The following is a 22,343-nucleotide window of genomic DNA, read 5'->3' on the forward strand; positions in this document are numbered from 1 at the left end:
GTAGTAAAAACTTTCTAGGCAAGTCTTCATTTGAAGAGGTAGAATAAGAATCTGAAGAGCATTTTCTTTAGAAATAGTTAAAGATCCAAGAATAATAGAAAAAGAGAAAACAAACGTGGAGGTGACCCTTTGCTGGCCGTGACTCCTGTGTATTTGATGGGTTTGAGGAGTCTTGAGTAACATTAAGAGCTAACTAAAGCAGCAGCTGGTGGATCTCATGGGGAGTGGTCTACCCAGCAGGGAGCCCAGGGTGATGAACACCTTGGGAGTGTCCCTGGTTGTTTAATGGCTGGGGAGCTATTGTGCTCACCACCATTTGTAATTTGTTTAACACTCAATTTATTAAAGTCATTATGTAATAAACGAAACTGTAAGCATTTAAACATTGAGCATTTTCAACTACAACTCCAGCTGATTGTTCAAAAACCTCAGATGCTTTATACAACATACACAAATACTTTGATTCCAAAGTTAATACTAATCTTACACATTTACATCACCAACAATACAGTGTAATTTATATTTTCATTATTTCTGCCTTCCTAGGATTATGATATAATTTTTAGCTAATGTTCACATTCATTTACAATATTATTCTAAATATTTTACACATACTGTACTATTTAAACTTTACAATCAGGTACTTTCATAATCTAGTTTTTCAGATGAGCAAACAGGTTAACATTGAGAAACTTGCCTGAGGCTGCACAGGTAGGAGAGGCAGAACTGGAATATGATTTCAGGCATTCTTCCAGAGCCTGTACTCTGATGACTATACTCTCCTGTATCTCTAAATACTAATTTTGACATCTTCCTAGGGCACAAGAGTAATATTTGAGACCCTCCTCTGGAGGAAAAGAATACTGTTTCAGGCTACTCAAATTGCAGACTCTGGTTATCAGCATGACATGATAATATGTATTCATTTTCATTGATGTATGGATCTCTGCCTCCTCTCTTCCTGAGGTCCTGGTTCATTTTTATAGTTACAATAAGCATGATTTTCCAGTGAGTTTTTTTAAGTTTTTGCTTTTCATAAAGTTTTAATTTTTGCGAACTGGTGTTTATCCTTAAAGTAATGTTATTTTAAAGTTTTGCTTGGCCTGTGTTAACCTGTGTGAATATATCAATATATTGATTATAGTCTTTTTGGCATTTTTGAAAACTTAACAGCACCATATTCATATCTTTTAATTAATAAAGCCAGCTGGTGCGCTGTCTCATAAAGGAGGAGGAATGAAGTCTATGTGGTCACTTTCCTTTTTAGCATCTGAGGTTGGTTCATTATTAGGATGCATGTTCTTTCTACCTGGCCCAGTGCTGGTTTGCCCTTCCTGTTTTGGGTACATGTTTCCTGCTGCTGGGGCTATTTGGCTCACCCCCCAGGTTTCTTTCTTCATCTTTTATGGATGGCTACAAGTATATATCCCAATGATAATCTGTTTATGAACACTCACACATTTAATCGAAAAATATCTACTTATTTATATAACTAAATACTTAAACATTGCCTTCTTATATTTCAAACATTTTATAAAATACTCCATATTTACTTTACTATTTTGAGTATGAAACTGACAGTCTTTTCAATATTCAAAGACACATTTTTACAAATGGCTTTTGGAAGCCAGATACATTCAGTTTTTCCTATCCAAAGATGTGGGAATAGCTCAAATTCCAAATATCCCAAACTATTTGTTAGCTTTCCTTCCAAACCCACTTTTCTGTTGCTCATCTCCATGAATGGCACCATTGTCCACACCACTGCTCAGATCAGTAACCTTATCCTTGCCTCTGAATGGCCTTCAGCTTCCGCTTCCACTCAGTCTATTGTCTGTTTTTAATGTCCTGATAGTAGTTTCCCTTCTCTCCATTTCTGTTACCTCTACTTTTGTTTAGCTCTTTATCATTTCTTGATAATTAATTGTGATCGTCTTCTTACTGGTCTACTCACCTCCATTCTTGCCCTCCTCTAGTTCCATTTTTGCCACAGCTACCTAGAGTCTGTGGCCACTTCTGTCCCTAAGATGACCCCAAACTTGGATATTTGCTAGAAGGGTTCAGGACTCAACCTATAATTGCACTCATACCTAAGATGATGACAGCAACCTTACAGGAATACACAGCCAGATCATAAGGGGAAGAGACAGTGGAGTCTGGAGGAATCCATGTGCTGTCTCCCTCATGCTGTTTCCCTCCCATGTGGAATTACACAGCACTCCCCCACCCCCAGCAATGAGATGCAGCAACGTATGTGTGATGTTTCAGCCCAAAGAAGCTCATTAAAGACTCAGAACTCAAGATTTTTGTTGTGGTGGTGGTCTGGACACAGACACCTTCTACCTAACAAACCAAAAATCTAGACCCGCTAGCAAGAAGGCAGGTATTCAGCCTATACCAAATTGCCTGCACATGTAATTTATATATCATGCACCAACCTTATGTCTTACTGAACTAGAATATCCTCCCCAAATGAAAATTCCCAACCTCCAGCCAAGTAGTCTCAGGTCTGCTATAATAATGTAACTATTATATTCTCAGCCATTCTAGAGCTTGCTTTCTTTTTCACTTAGTAATTTATCTCTTATTAACATGATGCTCTAGTTCATTTAATCCATGTATAATATTCTACATATATATATATATATATATATACAAAAAAAATCATACTTTATCCTGTTGATGAACATGTAAGTCAATTGCAGCTTATCACTAGTAATCTTTTCCCTGGTGATTTGTAATGTCACCTCTGTTATATATCAGGGTTCCCAATATGCTTGAATATATTTTGGATTTTCTATTCTAGTCCATTCGTTTTTATCTCTGTGACTATCTTTTCATGAAAATAGAGCATAGATTAAAAACTGCCAGACAGACCTGGGTTCAAATTCTCAGCCTCTTACAAAAGTCCAAAGGTCCCTAATCTAAAATAGTACCTACTCATTGATTTATGAAAATAGAATTAAATTACCCTGACAAAAAGTATTAGGCACAGTGCCTGGTAAATAGAAAATGCTCAATAAATGCTAGTTTATTAATATGTTTAATGGTATTCCACTGTATGAATGAACTGAACTGTAAGTTATTTAATGAATAATTTAATAAATGAATTAGTTAATGAAATTTCCTGTTTTAGAAATAGGGTAATTCAAATTTTCACCTGTATTACTCTACCGGTGAAATGACGATATGTGTACCATGTCTAGGAAGTTGCCTCCCTTAGTGTTCTATCTAGATGTTAGTGACTATTACACAGATCTGATGACTGCACTCCCATACTTGAGTCCTCTCAGCCCCCCATGCCAATGGAAAAGGGATCATACAAGCTCTCCTTGATCTGACTAATCTTATCTTTTCCCTCATCACTGCTCAGAACCTAGATATCCTCCATTGTAAACTAATTACAGTCATTAATCCTTCTTGTGTAAAGATCTGTGTCCTTGTTTTTGGAATAGTTGTTTTTCTTGCTTAGACTCTTCCGCCTTCTCCCCCAAATCAAATTTCATAGTAGATCCCATTCCTGCCAACTTGCAGTTTTCCTCCCTCCCTCTTGTCTGGGTTAAGCAACCCTCTGATGGGCTCACATAGTTTGCTATGCTTTTTATAGCCTTTATCCATCCTGCAGTGAAGTATTATTTTGGCTACTTGCTCGGCCTATGTACTAGGCTGTAAGCTTTTGGAGGACAAGGACAATGTCATACAGTGTTTGTGCCTGTATAAGTAATTGGTGCTGAATAAATGTTGGTTGGTTACATGGGCGCGAATAATAAGGACCGGTGAACGTAGACCCTTGCCTGCCCGAGTGTAATGAGCCACGAGCACAGCTTTTCCTCCTTCCCAGGGGTCACTCTCTCCTGTCTCACTAATGGGTGCTAGAAATGCTTGATTTAATGAAATTTTCTCTTGATTCTTGATTGTAAGAAACTGAGGTGTGCTCAGCTAACTCAAATAAAGGGAGTTTAGTGATATGGATTCACACAAAACCTAACAGGGTTAGAATCTCTTGGAAATCAAGAATGAATGAGACTAGTCTACCTGCACAGGCCAGGATCAGGACCCCAGACCAGGAACTCTTGGGTCTTTGCTTCAGTGCTTCACCACTGATGTGACTAGGCTATCCTTCTCCTGCCTGCATCTAGTCTCTCTGTTATATCCTCTTCTCTACCTCCTACCTCCCACATACTCATGGTTTCTGCTTCCTGGTGATTTTGGCTCCCCTGATCCTCATAACAACTCTGTCCCTCGTGATGCCCTTTCAGCTCATCACCTACTTGTCATGATATTTCCTAGTTCACATTCCTAAGGAAGGATGTCATCTTCTCAAGTGCAAACATATCTTAGACTACTGATCAGCCTGTGCACTGGCCACCTATGGCCTCATCGGTATGGCTGGGGAGTGAGAGGCAGGGCCATGGGGAGCAAACGGTGGCTGCACAAGCACTACTCCTTCAGCAGAGGGTTGTGAATGGGTTATTTTTCTTTGAAAAAACTATAGGTGTTTACTTGACATGTCTTCTCCATAGAGTCATTTACAAAATTTTTTATTATCTAGTTATCATTCAGCACAATACTGAATGTGAATTTGTAAATATAATCTGAGCCTTAATATGGTCTTTCCTCTTAGGAATAGAACTTTGCTTCTAGGATCGTGGTAGAATAAGAAACACATTCTGTGCTAAATGGCAATATTATGGCCTTTTGCTTGAATTCTGGAATAAAGTGAGCTTGATCCTGGCTTTGCTCTACTTTACCTTCCTTTTTGTAGGCTATAGAAAATGAAGGCAGGTATATTACTTACTGGTATATGGAGATTTCTTGCTTCATGAGTCAGAACACTATGAAACAAAACTAGTCTTTCTCTTACCTTCTTTCTCATCTTCCACCTCTGCCACATTAGGACTCTGCCCTTTCCTACAAGAACACAAAGGAGGGAATGGCAGCTGTGTCTCCGACTGCCAGATGCCAGGTGAGGTGGACCTTGTGTTTCTGAAATATTCTATTAGTCTCCGGATGTAAACAGTCTTCTTTCACCATCCTGGAGCTCCTTTGCTCAAACACAACTAGGTGCATGGAGGATTCCACAGACAGGGCTTCCTTCCCATTTGGGGCCTTGCAGGAACCTTTTATTGCATTGAACATGTGCTCATTAGCCTTTCATCAGGCACACAGTCCCTGTGGCATGCACTCAGTGATTTTGTCTACAATCCAAATGTGTGGGTCTGAAGGGGAGGTTTGGAGAACAGCGGGCTGGTATTAATCCCATGTTCCAGGGAGCACTGGGTTAGGTGGGGGAATGTGACACATGCTTCAGGGCACCTCCTTGAGTTTTAAGAGTCCTGAAGAGAGTTTTGTGAGGGGATTGTGACAGGCCCCATTCCTGCCTAAGGGAAGAGTGTCTTGAATTCCATATTCTGATACTGTGATCTACAAAACATACACTGAGATATTTGGAGGTAAAAGTATATTGTGTATGAAAGTTATTTTTAAGAAGTTCAGGGAAAAAGGCAGGAGAATGTATCTATGGAAAGAGACAGAAAGATAAAGCAAATGTAGAAAATGTTAACATTTGGGTACATAGGAATTCATTCTTCTATTCTTCCAAGTTTTCTGTAAATCTGAACAAAGAGACCCTGATATTTAGAGGCTCGGGTATAATATAGTGGTGTGGGACTATGAACCAAGAAATTCATGCTTTGGGTGAATTATGCTACTCTCCCCAAGTAATTCAAAGCCCTACATTGTCAGAATCATGTCCCATCCCTCACTCCACATATTTATGACAATTTTGTCTGGCCTGTGTAAAGAAAAGGGTCTTAAGTAGGGAAGAATGTGATTTTATTTCCAGGAAACAGTGACATTCGAGGATGTGGCCGTGATTTTCACAGACGAAGAGTGGAGCCATCTGGTGCCCATTCAGAGGGATCTGTACAAGGAGGTGATGCTGGAGAACTATAGGAGCATTGTCTCATTGGGTAAGGAGAGCATCCCAGGAGTTACACTCTGTACTGTGTTAATGTGGGTTGCCACCTCTTCTCTTCCCACCTGAGAGAGAGCATAGGAGAGTATAAGGACATGCCTTAGGTGTGCAGCAGCTGTGGGCTTCTTAATCCTGAATCTCAGCAGGGACAGACCTGCTCCCTGAGCTGTCAGCAGGGACAATCCAGGGGCCCTCACTGAGCAGCCTGCCCTCAAAACAGAGGGCTGGGGCCAGCAGAATGTCTGCCTGCTGCAGGGAGCTGGCTCCCCCGAGGAGGGTGAGCAGAAGAGGCTGAGTTAACATTTGCCCATTTCTCCCAGCTCATCAGTTAGGTAACTTACTCAGCACTGCCCAGGGTACTAAGGGTGGGACAGGGTCTGTCTTATTGAGGGAACAGTTCTCATAGAAGCAAAGGAGTGGGCAGGGATTGTTTCTCTTTAAAAAGAGGGTGGTATAGGGTTAGGGATACAAAGTGTGCCTCAGAGTACATCACTAGAAATGCTTGACTTTGAACATTTGTCTTAAGTGCAGTCTTAGAGCGCAGCCCACAGAAAGCACTTCACAATTTTAGAGACTTGTGTGACCAAGGAAAAATGAAGAGCTACTGCTGATGTCAGGTGTTTATGGGAAGTCAAGCCAGGCTCCTTTGGTAATGAGCAACTCCCGAGAGCATCAAGAATAAGATGCTCACAGTGGGTACATTCAGAAGCAGGCTTACCATGGGCAGCAAATGGAAGCAGTAAACAGTCACTTGGCAGATGTCAAGCAAGGCAGGTCAAAAAAATGTTGTTATCACCTGGATTAATTTAAACAGGCCAAATATAGAATATAGAATAGGATGTTGATGGGGCATTAAGCAGCCTTGAGTCTTTGTCACAGGCTTTGGCTGCATGAAATATTGGGGAAAATAGAAATCCTAAGGAAGTTACAGGGTACTGTGACCAAAATATGGCCATTTTGTCAGCAGAGAATTAGTATACAATCCAATAGAGGATCCTTGGGCCCAGTGTGAAAGTGCTTTTCTTTCTCAAGTCAGAGGTCCCAATTCAAGGCAAGTTTAGATCTTGAGACTATTTCTAGGAGGGGATCTACTTTATATAGTGAATACATTCACTGTTTGAAATTTGTCCTATGGAAATAATAGAACAGCCCATGGTGTATTTGACCATAGCATTGTTTGTTAATAGTAAAACAGTCTAGGGCCTCCCCGGTGGCGCAGCGGTTGAGCGCTGGGTTGCAAAGCTGCCCGCAGCCTCTGCAGCGCCGGTTTGATCCCTGGCTGCTCCCCGGCCTCCGGAGGAGGGTCCCACATGGCGCGCAGACCTCTCCTGCCGCCCGCTGCTCCCCTCAGCAGTGTACTTTGGTCCTTCTGCCTGCTCTGCTCCCCGCTCTGGCTCTGGTGAATTCTCTCACCCTCCTGCGCTTCTGACTGTACCCAGTGCTTGTATGTATCAATCAAGCAATCAATCAATCAATAAATCTTTAAAAAAAATAGTAAAACAGTCTAGAATGTCTGTCAGCAAAATATTAGTTAAATGAATTATGTTATTCCATATAATGTAATGCCACGTAGCCATTAAAATGGTAAGGTATATATGTGCTAACTGAAATAAAATATTTTAAATGTATTATGTGGAAAAAATCAAATTTATAAATCAGTATTATTTCATAATTCAGTTTTATTTTGTTTTGTTTTTAGTGAAGCTTTTCTATCCAAAAATATCTTTCATATGTAAAATGAGCCAGTGTGATATGTATTATATATTTAGTGGATCATGAGGAATTGCAAATTATTTGTGAATGTCAAAATAAATCAAATAGAAATTATTTGGGGTGGGGCAGTCTTATTTTCTAAATAAGACTCAAGTAATTATTTCTTTTTGAGATATGATTGTCATTCAGTGTTTTGTTTTGTTTTTAAGATTTATTTATTTATTTATACAAGCACTGGGTACAGTCAGAAGCGCGGGAGGGTGAGAGAATTCACCAGAGCCAGAGCAGGGAACAGAACAGGCAGACCGACGAAATACACTGCTGAGGGGAGCAGCGGGTGGCAGGAGAGGTCTGCGCACCGTGTGGGACCCTCGCCCTGGTGGCCAGGGATCGAACCAGCGTTGCAGAAGCTGCGGGCAGCTTCGCAACCCAGCGCTCAACCGCTGCACCACTCGGGAGGCCCTAATTGTCATTCAGTTTTAAGCAGAACCTATCTATAGCTATCTTTTTGTATCAAAATGAGTAGAAAGAAAGAAAAATATGAATAAAGTAGAAAAGGTGATTTAAATAAAAGCATACTAAAAAGTAAACTAACAAAAATGGACACCTTTACATTTCATATTTTTACTTAAGATCATCTTTTTTTTAATTCTTATCTTCCCAGATCCAAGGATTATTCTAATCCTACCAGAGCTAAAGTTAGGAGTGTCCCATTCCTGCATGGGGAAAAATAAACACATTAATTCAAATGAAGTTTGTCAACTTTCTGGCCAAGTGCTGCTTACTCCTTTTTTAGGCCATTTGACTTCCTTTCAGAGGCACCTGCTGTCTTTTGCACTTCTTTGTATTCTATATTCAGGCATGAACTTTCTGCCTTTGCATTTTCACTCTGCAAGACCTAGAGACTAGGGTTAAGTTTTGGGATAGTTGTTTATTTTCATCACCCACAACCACCTGGCTTGTTTCTTTCTCCCTGAGCAGGACTTCCAGTTCCTCAAGCTGAAGTAATTTTTCAGTCAAAAAGAGGGGATATTCCTTGGATAATTGATCTTCATGGATCTAAGGAGAGAGAATGTCCAGAGAAGATCTCTCTAGGTAATTGAGCATGAACAGGGCAGTTTTGTTCTGTGGCTGTTATTTGAATATGCATTAAAGGGAAAATTGGGCATCACCTTTTTCTCAAATTCAGGTTTTCTGCTTTAGTGTTTATTTTCTAACACCCACCAACTTTCATTTTTCTCACTATACCTTCAATTATTATCTATCTTTACTCACCAGATATTTTTTTTTTCTCAGCTCTGTCATGTTGATATGCCTTTGATATTCCTGTTCCTCACCATCCCCACCATGATAGGACTCTTCTAATTAGCCTGGCCATAGTCCCATTGCAAATGTTCCTCTCTTCTAAATTCTGGTCCCTCGCTTCTTGATTTCTAAGTCTTGAAATAAAATATTTTAAATTTATTATGTGAAAAAAATCAAATTTACAAAACAGCGTTATTTCATAATCCAGTTTTATTTTGTTTTGTTTTCAGTGAAGCTTTTCTCTCTACCACATAAGACTATTGGTAGAAGCAAGTTGATGCAATGTCTATATATTACTTTCCAGATTTATCATAGTACCTGTTGTATTAGAAGGGGGGTGCTGTAATATTTCCCAACCCAGGGGGGGAAAAACTGCATCTGTGTTTTCTGTCCATTCCAGACTGGGAGGCTAAGTCTGAGATTCAAGTTGCTTCAGATGAAGAAAAATCAAAAGGAACATTGAAGGACAGGCTTGGAAGGAAAAGTCCTCTGTGTCCTAAATTTGAAGATCTGACTGTGGAGGATGACTTGGAGACAGAGGAGGAAAGCCCTGCAGTAGAAACCTGCAAAAATTCCCTTTCCTCGGAGGAAAGTTTACGGCAAGGGTCAACCCCTTCCAAGAAAATTCTCCCTAAAGAGAGAGACCAGGAATGCAGTGACTGTGGAAAGAGCTTTTTTGACTACTCATCCCTCATCCGACATCAGAGGACTCACACTGGAGAAAAGCCCTATGACTGTCATGAGTGTGGGAAAGCCTTCAGTCACAGGAGCAGTCTCAGTAGACATCTGATGTCTCACACTGGGGAGATCCCTTATGAATGCAACGTGTGTGGGAAAGCCTTTTTTGACCGTTCATCCCTAACTGTTCATCAGCGAATTCATACTGGAGAGAAGCCCTTTAAATGCAGTGAGTGTGGAAAAGCCTTCTTTGACCGTTCATCCCTTACTCGACATCAGAGAATTCATACAGGAGAAAGTCCTTATGAATGTAATCAGTGTGGGAAAGCCTTCAGCCAGAAAAGTATTCTTACTCGACATCAGCTAATCCATACTGGAAGAAAGCCTTATAAATGTAATGAGTGTGGGAAAGCCTTTTATGGCGTCTCATCACTGAACAGACATAAAAAAGCTCATGCTGGAGAGCCTCGTTATCAGTGCAACCAGTGTGAGAAAGCTTTCTTTGACCGCTCCTCCCTTACACAACACCAGAAGATTCACACTGGAGACAAGCCATATGAATGCAATGAATGTGGGAAAGCCTTTAGCCAAAGATGTCGGCTTACACGACATCAGAGAGTTCATACAGGAGAGAAACCCTTTGAGTGCAGTGTGTGTGGGAAAGTTTTCAGTTCTAAGTCATCAGTTATTCAACATCAACGTCGTTATGCCAAACAGGGAATAGACTGAGTTGGATGAAAGCTTTAGTCAGACAAAGAGCCTTCATAAAATCTAGGGTAGGTCTTCATCACTTGATCATTCTATCTTTTCTGGCTACTACCATCCTCTCCGTCTCTGCTACCACAGTGTTTGATTTGAATAAACACTACCTACTATGTTACAGAACTGATGTGGGATGCTGGAAATTAGGAGATGTGAGTCAACATTTTACAGAAGTTTGTCAGACAACTGGATAAATGTTAGTAGGTGACCTTCAGACATACCTCCTGCCTGAGGCCCCAGGTATTACTGCACTTTAAATAACCGCAGGCTACAACAGGAGGGAGAAGGCAAGATTATATCTGAGCAGCATTGTTGTTTCCAGGTAGTTCTTTTTAGAATTGCTAGTCCCTCTCTCAGAGCTTTTTTGGGTGCCAACCTTGTTCTTTTGTGTCCCAGGTCACTACTATTACTAGCTAGAACTTATTGAGCACTTATTATGAGTTAAACACTTAGCACTCAGTTAAAAGAGTTTTGCAAGAAATAGATTTTTTTCTTTCTCCCAACAACTCTATAAATTGAGTACTATTATCTTCACTTTACAGATGAGCAAACAAGTCTTTTAAAGGGATTCAATAGTTTGTCCAAAGGTCACACAACTAATAAAAGGTGAAGCTAGGTCTTGAATACAGGTCTATCCTTAAAGTCTATTCTTTCTACTAGTTTGCTATGAGACTTGTTTAATAATTTATGTACATGATTGTACATAACTACATAGATTGTAAGCATTGGGAAGCATGACTTATGTCTTTGTATTTCACACAATGCCTTGCCAAATAATAGGTGCTCATTAAATATTTGTCTAAGTTAATGACTTTTCCATTTACCAAGTTCTATTTAAAACACTTCTTTCTCTGAATTTTTACTCTAGCCTATACTGTTATGATTTCAGGCTCCCATTAGTGAAGTAGTCAAAAATTCCAATTTTTAACTATTATTGAAATGGATATTCTAAGTGATGGTGCCATATAAGTAAGCCTCCAAATCGAGGTTCATTCCTCACATACAATCTGATGTGACTCTGTCATATCCCATCCTCATTACTTAGAACATATTGCCTCCAAGGTCAGCACGGAGAGATACCTGGAGGATATTTTGAAGGACCATCACTTAGGTCCACAACTCATAAATCGGAGCCTAGCACCAAACAGCTAGGAAAAGCAGATAAGAGCCACAATATTTGGTTAACACCAAGAAGCTCTGTCACAATTTATATTTTGCACATCACTATTAGGCCAGTTTTTCCAAATGACCCCTTCCTGCCCATCATTGCTTTACTCAGACTGAAAACAGCTCCCTATTATTTAATGAGTAGAGAGTAGAGATCAAGGATCTCTACCTTGATCCAAATTGCTGAACTTTAAGTCTTGACTCCAAAAACTTCTATCCCCTGGACCCCGCCAAATATTTTTATTTTATTAATCATCAGGTACTAGGCAACTTTGACTCTGGACATTGCATTTCCTTCCTAGTTGCTTAAAATGAAGCCTAGAAGAGGACTGGATTCCAATAGGCTATCTGGAATTTAGCTTGCTCTCCTTGAATCCCAGTGGACCAAGATGCATTTTCCTTGAGAGAGTCAGATTCAAGAGGCTGGACTGCCAAACAGTTCCCTTCCCAACAACCCTATGTCCACATTTCTTAGCGCAGATGAGTGACAGGAAAGACTTTTTATGTGTAGACTTGCTAAGCAACTTGAAAAACACTTAAGAGTGTGGATAATATCTGAATCTATTTAATGTCAAATAGAAAATAAAAGACACTATTGACAAACTTTTGACTAATGACTACCTCAGAGTTCTGAATCTTCACTGCTTGTTAAAAAAAATTGAAGGTCAAATATTTCCCTAAGGTATTCTGCCATTGTCAACAAGATGAGATTAAAATAGATTCAGAATTCTAATAGGTTTTGAGTACAGTGATAACTGCAACAGAGTAGGGACATAAATATGGTAGTTCTCCCAGGCTGAAGAAGTCATTTACAGTGAACCAGGAGAGGGGGCTATGTCTAATCTCAGAATACCACAATCAAAGTTAACTCCAGATATAACTCATTCATGAGTGGTAATCCTTTAGTAAAATAGAAGACATGGGTTTTTATCCCAAGGTATTTCAACTTGACTGTACTGCTGTTGACATCAAATTAGATGCTTGGGTCAGTTGCTAATGTCTAGAGCCACATTATTCTATATAGAGCCTATTCACATAAAAAGCAGGGTTATGGCAGAAGTCCAAGTTTTCCAAAAGCACACAAATGAAAGCCAAGAAAACCAATGACAGCCATATTTGTTTCAGGCACATATACCTTCTCAACAAGAGTATAACTCTCATTCAGTTATTGAGCGTCTAAATACCAATAAATAATCTAGGGATACTCCTTGTCACATGGAGTATGGAGTATACTCCTTGTCACATGTGTTAATGGGAGACATGCAATAAAGTAATTATGTTATAAAAAGATAAGTGCTATAAAACAAAGTAGTATGGTCAGAGAAGGTGAATAAACTTCAGGGAGGTGAGAGAGCAAGTCTGATATCTGGGGAAAGGATATCCAGTTAGAGGAACAAACAAAGGCTCTGTAGTGGACACATGTTTGACCTTATTGAAGTATGGTGAAGAGGTCAGTATGCTGCAGCACAACAAATAAGGGGAAAGTGGTAGATGAGATCAGAGAGTTAGTGGGTGTGGATGATGCAGATTATGGCCTTGTGGGCCACTGTAAAGAACAGCTTTTGTTCTGAGATAGTGGAGGCACTGTTAGAAATATAATGTGCAGCGCAAGAGTAGGAGTGAGATCAGTTAGTAGGCACTTGCAGTGATCTGGACAAAATGACATGCTTAGAAAAGGGTGGCACTGGTGGAGGTGGTAAGACATGAGAGTCTGCATATAATTTCAGAGTACAGCTAAGAGGATCTGCTGAAGAACTAGATGTGGGTTGTAAGATAAAAAGAACAATAACTCCAAGGGGTTTGAACTGAGCAAATAGAGGGATGGGGATGCCATTGACTGAAGGGGGAAAACTGCAGGTGAAAGAGGTATGACAGTAAGGGAGGAAGGGTATCAAAAGTCTTGTCTTGAATAGGCTACATTAGAGGTGTATATTTATTAATATACATTAATAAATTATAATTTCATTTATTAATATTTATTAAACATTCAAGTAAAGCAGTTGAGGAGCTAGCCCAAGGTCAGAGGGGAGAAACAGGCTGGAGATATAAACTGGGAGCTCACTACCTGTGGGTGGTATTAAGAACACCTAGACTGAACAAGATTACTAAGGAATAAGTGTTGATCGAAAAATAAGGAAGCCTAAGGACTGGGCTCTGGGATAGTCCAACATTTAGTTGGTTCCCAAATGAGCTGCTTTTGCATCACTTTGGAACTTGCTAGAAATGGAAATTCTCAGGTCCCACTCCAGACATTCTGAAAAGAAGCAGAGTTTAGCACTGCTTTATAGCAAGCCCTCCAAATGATTCTAATTATGCTATAGTTTGAGAACCACTTGTTCAGAGGCTGGGGAAACCAGGAGGAACTACTTAAGGAGACAGAAAGAGGTAACCAGTTGAAGAAAATCAGTGTTTTTCAGGAGGCGGGAATATTCAGTTTTATCAACTACTATTGACATAAAATGAGAGAACTGAGAATTGACCATTGGTTTGCTAACAAAAGAAAGATTTCTGTGATGGGGATGGTTAACAGAAGGAAGGTAATCCCTGTTGTTCCAGGCATGTCAGCTAGCAATGCCTTTCACAATCATCATTTTTGGAAAGAAAACGTCCACTCCATATCTCCTGCTGATGAAAGGGGGCGAGGGAAGGGATCCCCCCAGCTGTTCTTTTAGCTGTCAGGGTCGTATTCTCTACCTGTCCCCTCTCCTCCCAGCCCCAGCTGGGAGCAGCCAACCTATAGAACAATTAGGAGATAAGTGTGGCTATTTGTGTAGCAGAAACACAGTAAACTAATGGATGATACAAAACAGGTTTACTTTTTTCTCAAGTTAAAGCCAGAGTTCTGTTCCAACAACTTGTCTGAGGTTTTCTATTCCTTCTATAAGATTGGTTTGCAATTCTTAGGGTGTTAATCTTGTCCTCGTGGCTCATGATCACTTGTCCCTATGCAGCCAGCCTGAACCAACCTTCCTCTTCTCTTGCTCTGGCAAGAATCACTCTTGCTCTGGCAAGAAGCCGTGATGAGGAGAAATGTAATCTTTACCCTGGGAATCTTGGGTGGGCCTAGCTACTATCTGAGGACTGTATAGAGAAGGACATTATGGCTTGTACCCAAACAGGGACAATTAAACTAGTTTGATTTTCTTTCTTTCTTCCTTTTTTTTTTTTTTTAACATTTTTAAAAGGACTGGTTTATTAGGAAATCAAGAAAGAAAAAAAGAGGCACCAGCATAGGCACAGGCAAGCAAGGGAGCTGCCAAAGCTAGTTTGATTTTGTCTTGGGAATTTGAACTGGTTAAAGAACTGGCTACTTTATTGTGGAAAAATAAGCACGAATACACGCTAGTCTGAAGATACACACCCGCTCCCAGCCTTCCCTCAGCAGCTAAGGACGGACTCCGGGGCGGGTGGAGGCGCTGCCCTCTGCGGGTTTTGGGGTGGGTTACAGAACGCCCCTCGGAAGACGGAGTTCGCCGCGGACGAGCACCTCTCCGCGAGCCGCAGCTCAACATCGGCATAGAGGAAGGGGCGTGCCCAGGAAAAGGGGCGCTTTCGGAGGAGCAGAGTTCCCGTAAACCCGGCCCGGAGCCCGCCACCGCGGCAAACCGTCCCGATCGCGGCTGGCCCCCGAGGGCCGTGCCGCGGAGGGCCCTTCGGGAAGCGGCGTCCTCTGCGAAGTGATGGCCTCTGGGAAGCGGTGTCCAGTGACGCAAGCCGCGCTCCGCAGAGCATTCTGGGAGTTGTAGTTCAGTGTTGCGTCCGGGCCGCCGCTCTTAGTCCCCGTCGGCAACTCGATGCCTTTGTCGTGGGGACGAGGCTTCCACCGAGCTTTGGGCGTAAGATCGAGCCTGGGGCCGAGGATGGCCGAACGGCAGTCCTCCTAGGTCTGAGTGGTCGGAAGGGGCGACGGGACGCCGCCCAGGTGTTGCGCTGCCCGCCGCTACGGCGCCCAGAGAGGGTCGTGCGCGCGTGCCCGGGCCTCTGGGTGGACCGGGACGGTGGAGCCTACCGACCCCCCGCGCGTCCTCCGCACCCTTCTCCCGGGGTGGGCGTCTCCTGCGGGGCCCGGGGGAGGGAGTCGCCATGGAGCCTGGGGCCCGAGGTGAGAATTTCTGAGGGATGCGGCCGCGAAACCTGCTGGAGAGAAGGAAAAAAGGAGAAAGGCTGCCCTCTGGCTGGGGCAGGCTCAGGAAGGAGAAGCATCAAGTCCTCTCTGGGAGAGCCGTTTTCTACCCAGGAGTTAGTTGGTTTTGCGCTGTGGTTTTTGAGAGGGAGGCCGCTAAATGCATTGTCCTGTTGATCTTTAGGATGATGTGTGCCGCCCCGCCCCTCCGCCCCGCAAATCAAGTTTTGACAATCTGGTTTTTGATGATGGCTTCTTTTTGTCCTCACAGGAACATCTTAAGGTAATTAGAGATCATTAGACACATTTGAAAGACAGGGGAAGTGAGGATTCCAGAAATCACAGGAGTTATTTAGAATCCTGGATTTATTTTTCTGAGAAAACCAATGTTGCATCTAAACAGTTTTACCTGTTCTAAAAGAATTTAGCTAGTCTTTGTTCATCCTTTGTGGAATAGAATAAGAATGCATAATTGAGGTACAGAGTGACACACACGATTATTTTGACTGTCACTCAGCAGGTGTGAAAAGTATGTACTTAGTGTCCAGATTCTCATAGGAGAGTGCTACCTAAGGTTAAGGGCAGGAGAGGATAGGAGGAACCTGAGGCAGTAATGGTCATCGCTCTCTCCAGTCAGGTTTGCTGTAGGATGCCTTGGCTTGCCTTGGTTCCCTGTGCTGACTGTTGAGGTGATGAGTAGCAGTGTATGGAAGTTTCTGCTAGTTTACCACAAGTGTGATGGTCGTGTCTCCTCTTTCCCTCTAGACTTGGATCTCTCCTCTTCTGGAAACCCAAAAGAAAATGTCATGACCACTGGGCTTCAGACTCCTGCATCCCAGGTGGGTTTAGATTTCTTCTTTTTCTGTTTTTACTTCTGTTTTCAGAGCATATATATGGTTCCTTCCATTGTCAGGAAATTGCTCAGCCCTGAAACCTAGACCACTGTGTTTATCCTGATAAACTGATGAGTAGTGAACCTCACAGTAAAAGCTCCTCACTTGTGCAGAACTTGCCTTTCCAGTATTACTTCTGTACCCACTTAGTACTTGGTGCACACTTATAGCTATTCAGTACCATAATTGGCCACTGTGGTGAGGTGCAAAGAAATAAAAGCCTGTTGGGCCTCCCTGGTGGTGCAAGAGGTAAAGCACAGCACTATGAAGCTATCCACAGCCTCTGCAGCACAAGTTCAATCCTCGATCCCTGGCGGGCCAGGGAGATACCTATATGGCACAGCAGACCTCTCCTGTCTCGCCCACTGCTCCTTTCAGCAGTGTTTCAGTCAGTCTGCCTGTTCTGTTCCCCACTTTGTCTCTGGTGAATCTTGTCACCCTCCTGCACTTCTGGCCTGTACCCCAGTTCTTGTATGCATAAACAAATAAATATTTAAAAAAAAAAAAAAAAGAAAAGCCAATTGCCCCCTGCTTCATGGAGTTACTGTGAAAATAAAATATAGATCAGTAAAATTGTGAAACAGTTAAAGAGGAAACTGTTTTTACTTTTTTTAAAGATTTATTTTATTTATGCGTCCAAGAACTGGGGTATATGCCAGAGGTGTGAGGCGGGGTGAGAGGATTCACCAGAGATTGTGTGGGGAGCAGAACAGGCAGATTGACTGAAATACACTGCTGAGGGGAGTAGCAGGCAAGCCAGGAGAGGTTGGCTGGGCCATGTGGGTCAGCTCCCTGGCTAGGGATCGAAATCGTGCTGCAGTGGCTGCCAGTAGCTTCATGGTGCTCAGACTTTACTCTTTGAGCCACCAGCGAGGCCCAAGAAACAGTTTTTAAATGTAGAAATGACTGGTACAGACAACTCACAAAAGACCATAGATGTCCATCCTCTAGAGTAGTTGAGAGGCATGTACTTGGATAAAAGCTATAATTTAGGAAAAATGAGAGAGAGTAGGTAGTTGGAGAAGAGAATACAGGAATATGCCAATAGAGAGACAGTTTTGACAAAAAAAAAAAAAAAATTCAGTGATGAGAGAGTTAGAGGTCTGCCAGGGGTGGGTGTGTGTCACTGTGGAATGTGCTGGAGTACTGGGATGGGTACCTGGGTATGTTGTAGCCAGGCCACAGAAAATTACACACTGGACAAATAAGTTGTCTGAAAGTTTTTGGAGGTCCAGCAAAAGCATACCTTGACTGATTGGAGAGAGATTAGTCAAGATGCTTCTGTAAGATCTGCCCTAGGCCACTGGGAGAATGACAGCTCCTGCTGTAAAGTCAAAGGCACTGGAACTACTCACCAACCTCAGACCTCACCTCAGAGCATAAAGGTGGTGTTGATTCATGTGAAAGCTGCGCGAAAACACCAGCACTGATTCTGATCTGTGGATTTGTAGATCCCTTTCAAAGGGAAGAGGAGCGAGGACGTCGGTAGCATCTGCTGCTAGTCTGTCTATAACCTCCAGTCCCAGGGCATGTGCTCCACAGAGCAGCTTTATAAGTGAGTTTGCTTGCTGAGATTTTCTGAGGGAACAAGTATTCCCTTAGAAATGTGCTAACAGGAACTAACAGGTATTCCCTCTTAGTCTTTGTTTGTAAAGAAAAGAAAACTATACAAATTATATTGCTTGTGTTGATCACACTTTAGGCATATGGCCTTAAGGGATCATAAATTTAAATAAAAAGGATAGTGAATTGTATACTTCAAGTATTAAAATTATTTAGGGTAGGAGGTTTTCAAAACAGTTCTTTTAACTTTATTTCATTATGTGACTTGTTTTGCCAGTTGTTTTTAGAGTACTGTATCATAAACATTAGAATGCTAAATATAAACAAAGTTAGGCCCCCCCATATATGTGTGTGTGTATACATATATGTATGTATGTATGTATGTATGCATATATATGCATGTTTAGGGGACTATGGCAAAAGTGGAGCTACAAAGAAGGATAAGAATGGTTATTTGCTGGCATCTGAGCATTTCTGTTGTAATGTGTCTCATTAAAATTGAAGTTACATAGAATTAAAGAATTAGAAAAATTATTAGACAGTAATCTTACCAGCAAAACAGATTCAGCTAGAGTCAAAGGTGCATTACCTTCACTGCTCCCTTGCCTGACATTTTGGCACTCTAAACTGTGTGTCTGTTGGGTAGATCAAGGTTAATGAGGGTAAACACTCCTGCAGTGTCTTTAATGTTTGATACACTTCTGTTCCCACCCCCAACTCTGGTTCCATGCACACATTTATAGATTACCCCATTTAAACTTGTTTCTAATAGTTCCTATTCATGTGTTCCTTTTTCATTCAACTATGTGTCAGATATTTACAGTTTTCCTGCTCCGTGTTAGGTGCTAGAACTGCTTCAGTGAGTGAAAATAGACTTGACCTCTTCTCTCATGGACCTTACCAGCTAATGGGAGAAACATATTAATCCCAGTCCTCTTTTGTGTCCATAACCAAGAGAAGGGAAGGAACAGGTTACTGCAGCCCAGAGAGTCCAGGAAGGCTTCCCTGAGGAGTTTACAATTAAGCTGTGATCTGTAGTGTGAGAAAGATTAAAATAGCTGAAAAGATAGGGAAGGAAGAAGAATATTCAGGAACAGGATGCAGCACATATAAACAGGCAAAAGGGAATGTGGCACACTTTTCAAGCAGCTGTGGAGCTGCTTGGTGTGTGAGCACCAAGTGGAACTCAGAGAATGTGGGAGGAGCAGTGTGTGTAGGTAGCATACATGAGGGACCAGACCAATCAAGGATATGTGAGAAATGGTAAGAGCATTTTGGTAACTTGCCTAATAACTCTGGGCCTGAGATACTATTTTACAGATAAATCTATATTCTGTGACATATGTAGCAAATGTCTTAATTTTTAACATGCATTGAACTGATTTTATTCTTAAAAGGAAAACTGTAGAGAAAAAATATTTCATATTTTTTATCCCCTTATGTTTTAAAACCATATCACAAATAAAATACTTAAGCATAACCATATTTCCTCTACTTTCCCATGTCTAAACAGTAAGGATTCCTATAGTTCTATAATTTAATTTATACACAAGCCAATAACTTTAGATTTTACACTGAAGTGCCTTTTTCCACTTGCAGGTAACATACATTTTGATGCAGAGAGACAAGGAGCAAGTCTCTGGCTACAGATATGCCAGAGAATCTTAGTGTTGAAGGGGTATAAGAGGTCATTTTGTCTAACCTTCTTGTCTTCCTTTTCCTGTGTCAGCATGAGTCCTTCCCGAGACTTATGGAAAGAGCTTCCTTGGTATACAGTGCTGTTTGGTTTTTCAGGAGTCGTTGATGATCAGGGATATGGCCGAAGCTCTCACCCAGTGGGGACAGTTGAACCCTCCTCAAGGGGATGTGCCTGAGAAACCCAGGAATCTGGTCTTGCTGGGTGAGTATGGCTTCCTTCCGCTGTGAATTTTCCCAGTGTGATCCCTTTGCTTCTTCAGTTCCTAGGAGCACTGAGGTTCTTAGATTCAGTTTCTGAATCCCTGAAAGGCCTGAGGCAGGCAATTTCTGCTTTTTTGTTTCTGGATGTAGTTTTAATACTCTTAGAGTTAGAAATGGACACCTTCTATCATATTCTCCTGTATTCTCTCTCTCTCTCTCTCTCTCTCTCTCTCTCTCCCCCCTCCCCTTTCTCCCTCCCTCTCTCCCCTGTCTCCTTTCCTCTCCCCCTAACAGCCTAACAACCAAGGAGCTAATGCTGAGCTCTTTACCAGACTCCTGTTTCTTTACCCATGAACAGGGCTTCCAATCTCTAAACCTGATGTAATCTCGCAGTTGGAGTGTGGGGAGGCGCTCGAGAGAGAGGTCTCAAAACCATCTAGTCCAGGTGAGTTATTACTGGAAACAGTGATTATAAAACACAGGTGGTCAGTGGGAAAAGCATCTTCGAAATGTTTGTGGAATATTTACCAGACCAGGGAGATACTGTGATCACAAAATGTTTATGTGGACCTCTCCAGATTTTACTAGACCCATGGAGACAGTAAAGTCACTTTTTCCCATGTAATACTCCGGCTCTCTGGATGATGATCTGTGAAAAACTCATAATTTTATTTCTTACAAATGAAATACTTTCCACCCTTTCAGACCAATTCTTTCCCCAAATAAAGTGTTATAAAATCAACATTTTAATGTTTGCTTGTTATTCGCTTGGGTCCAAGGCTCTAAATTAGGCTTTTTCATATATGTTAGTTAAGATAATGTGATTTTTTTTAATCTCAGATCAATGACTACAACCTGATGAGTTTTTCTCTGCCTTCCTCTATGTAAGTGGAGACAGCATAGTGCCATGGTTGAGAATACAGACTTTGGGACCAGTCTTCCTGGGCTCAAAGCCAGTCTCACTAACTTTGGGACCTTGAACAAGTGAATTATCCTCTCTGTGATTCACAATCCCCAGTTGTTGTGATGATCAAATGAAGTAATTCAAGAGAATTGCTTATAACAGTCCCTAGCTATATGCTAAGTAAATGTTAGCTACTAAGTCCTGGTAACTTTTTTAAAAGGTAATGTGGATTTGATTTCACTACTTCTGTCAAACTGGATTACTGCAGTAGACTGCCAGCTAATTATACTTTCTTTAGTCTTATTCTTATCTAAATGAGTCAGCATAATACTACTAGATTCCCCACAGTGAGTTGCTTTTTCTATCAGATATGTGGTTTTGCTTTCAAGGCCTTTGTTAGTCTGCCTGCCTGTTTGGCTCTCCTGTTCAACTCTTAACAGCAGACAGGCAAGCCTCTTATTATCCCAACTTGTATTCTCTATGAAACTTGGGGCTTTAATTCTTCCATTACCCTTATCTGGAAGTCTTTTGCCTTTAACCTGCTTCTACCCATTTGCCCTTTAAAGCCCCAGGCATTTTCCTAATTATGATATATTATTGAGAACATTGTCCTATATCAATTTATTTCATGTAGAGTCATGGTTGGAATGAATATTAGAAACCATTTAACCCTAGAACTATGTCAACATTTCTAACAGTAAAGTTTTACCCCTAAACTCTTAATAAGACGCCTAGGATTTGATGTTAGGTATCCTGACAGGTTGGACGCCAATCTGAGCACGTGGGGATCCAACCTTCCCCTTTTCACATGCTATTCATTTTTAAAACTTGGTTTTGTTTTCTTCTTCCCAATCTGTTCAGTTTGGGGCAGTCAGAGATGACCAATTACTTCGTAATTACTGAGCTTTGTGATGATTTGAAGTTATAGATCTGGACCATGTTGAATGTTAGCTTCTAGAGTTTGTGTCTCATCTTGAAACAGCCAAACCAACAGTGATTTTTGTGTAAAAGGAATGGTTTTGAAAGGTTAGCAGTGATAGTCATTCCCCAGGCCTGAAGTGATGAGGCCTGAAGTGATGAGGCTCTGATGAGGTGGTGATCATGGTCAATCCTGGGAGACCATCCTTCTTTGAGCCCTGCCCCTTCTCCACTAGAACCTGTTTTTATCTCCCATCTCCGCACATCACTGCTGTTTAGTCTTGTTCTTGTTATTCTTTCTCATTTCTTACTCAAAGGAATGTTGAGTACCCGCTTACCCTCTACCTTTTCGTAACTGCACTTGTTTGCCTCGTCATCTTTCTTTTCTCTTGTTTCCTTGATAATATAAGGCTATTTTTGAGCTCTTTTATGTTCACGTGT

At 41.4% G+C, this 22,343-nt stretch overlaps 1 protein-coding gene across 3 annotated transcripts in view; it reads left to right on the forward strand.

The window, feature by feature from the left end:
* Positions 1 to 22,343, forward strand: part of ZNF2 (zinc finger protein 2) — a 31,376-nt gene that overhangs the window by 2,370 nt on the left and 6,663 nt on the right. Inside the window, exons 2-6 of one of the 3 annotated variants that reach the window (XM_054701871.1) lie at positions 4,898 to 4,966; positions 5,846 to 5,972; positions 8,672 to 8,785; positions 9,396 to 10,373; positions 21,733 to 21,744. In XM_054701871.1, the coding sequence (XP_054557846.1) occupies positions 4,934 to 4,966; positions 5,846 to 5,972; positions 8,672 to 8,785; positions 9,396 to 10,373; positions 21,733 to 21,744 (1,264 nt within the window). In that variant the 5' untranslated portion in view covers positions 4,898 to 4,933. Of the gene's footprint in view, positions 1 to 4,897; positions 4,967 to 5,845; positions 5,973 to 8,671; positions 8,786 to 9,395; positions 12,438 to 21,732; positions 21,745 to 22,343 lie in introns of those variants that run through there. The other 2 variants (XM_054701869.1, XM_054701870.1) reach the window with 2 other exon arrangements.

The sequence above is a fragment of the Talpa occidentalis genome, unplaced genomic scaffold, assembly GCF_014898055.3.
Source record: "Talpa occidentalis isolate TD23 unplaced genomic scaffold, MPIMG_talOcc4v2.1 talOcc4.5, whole genome shotgun sequence".
NCBI lineage: Eukaryota > Metazoa > Chordata > Mammalia > Eulipotyphla > Talpidae > Talpa > Talpa occidentalis.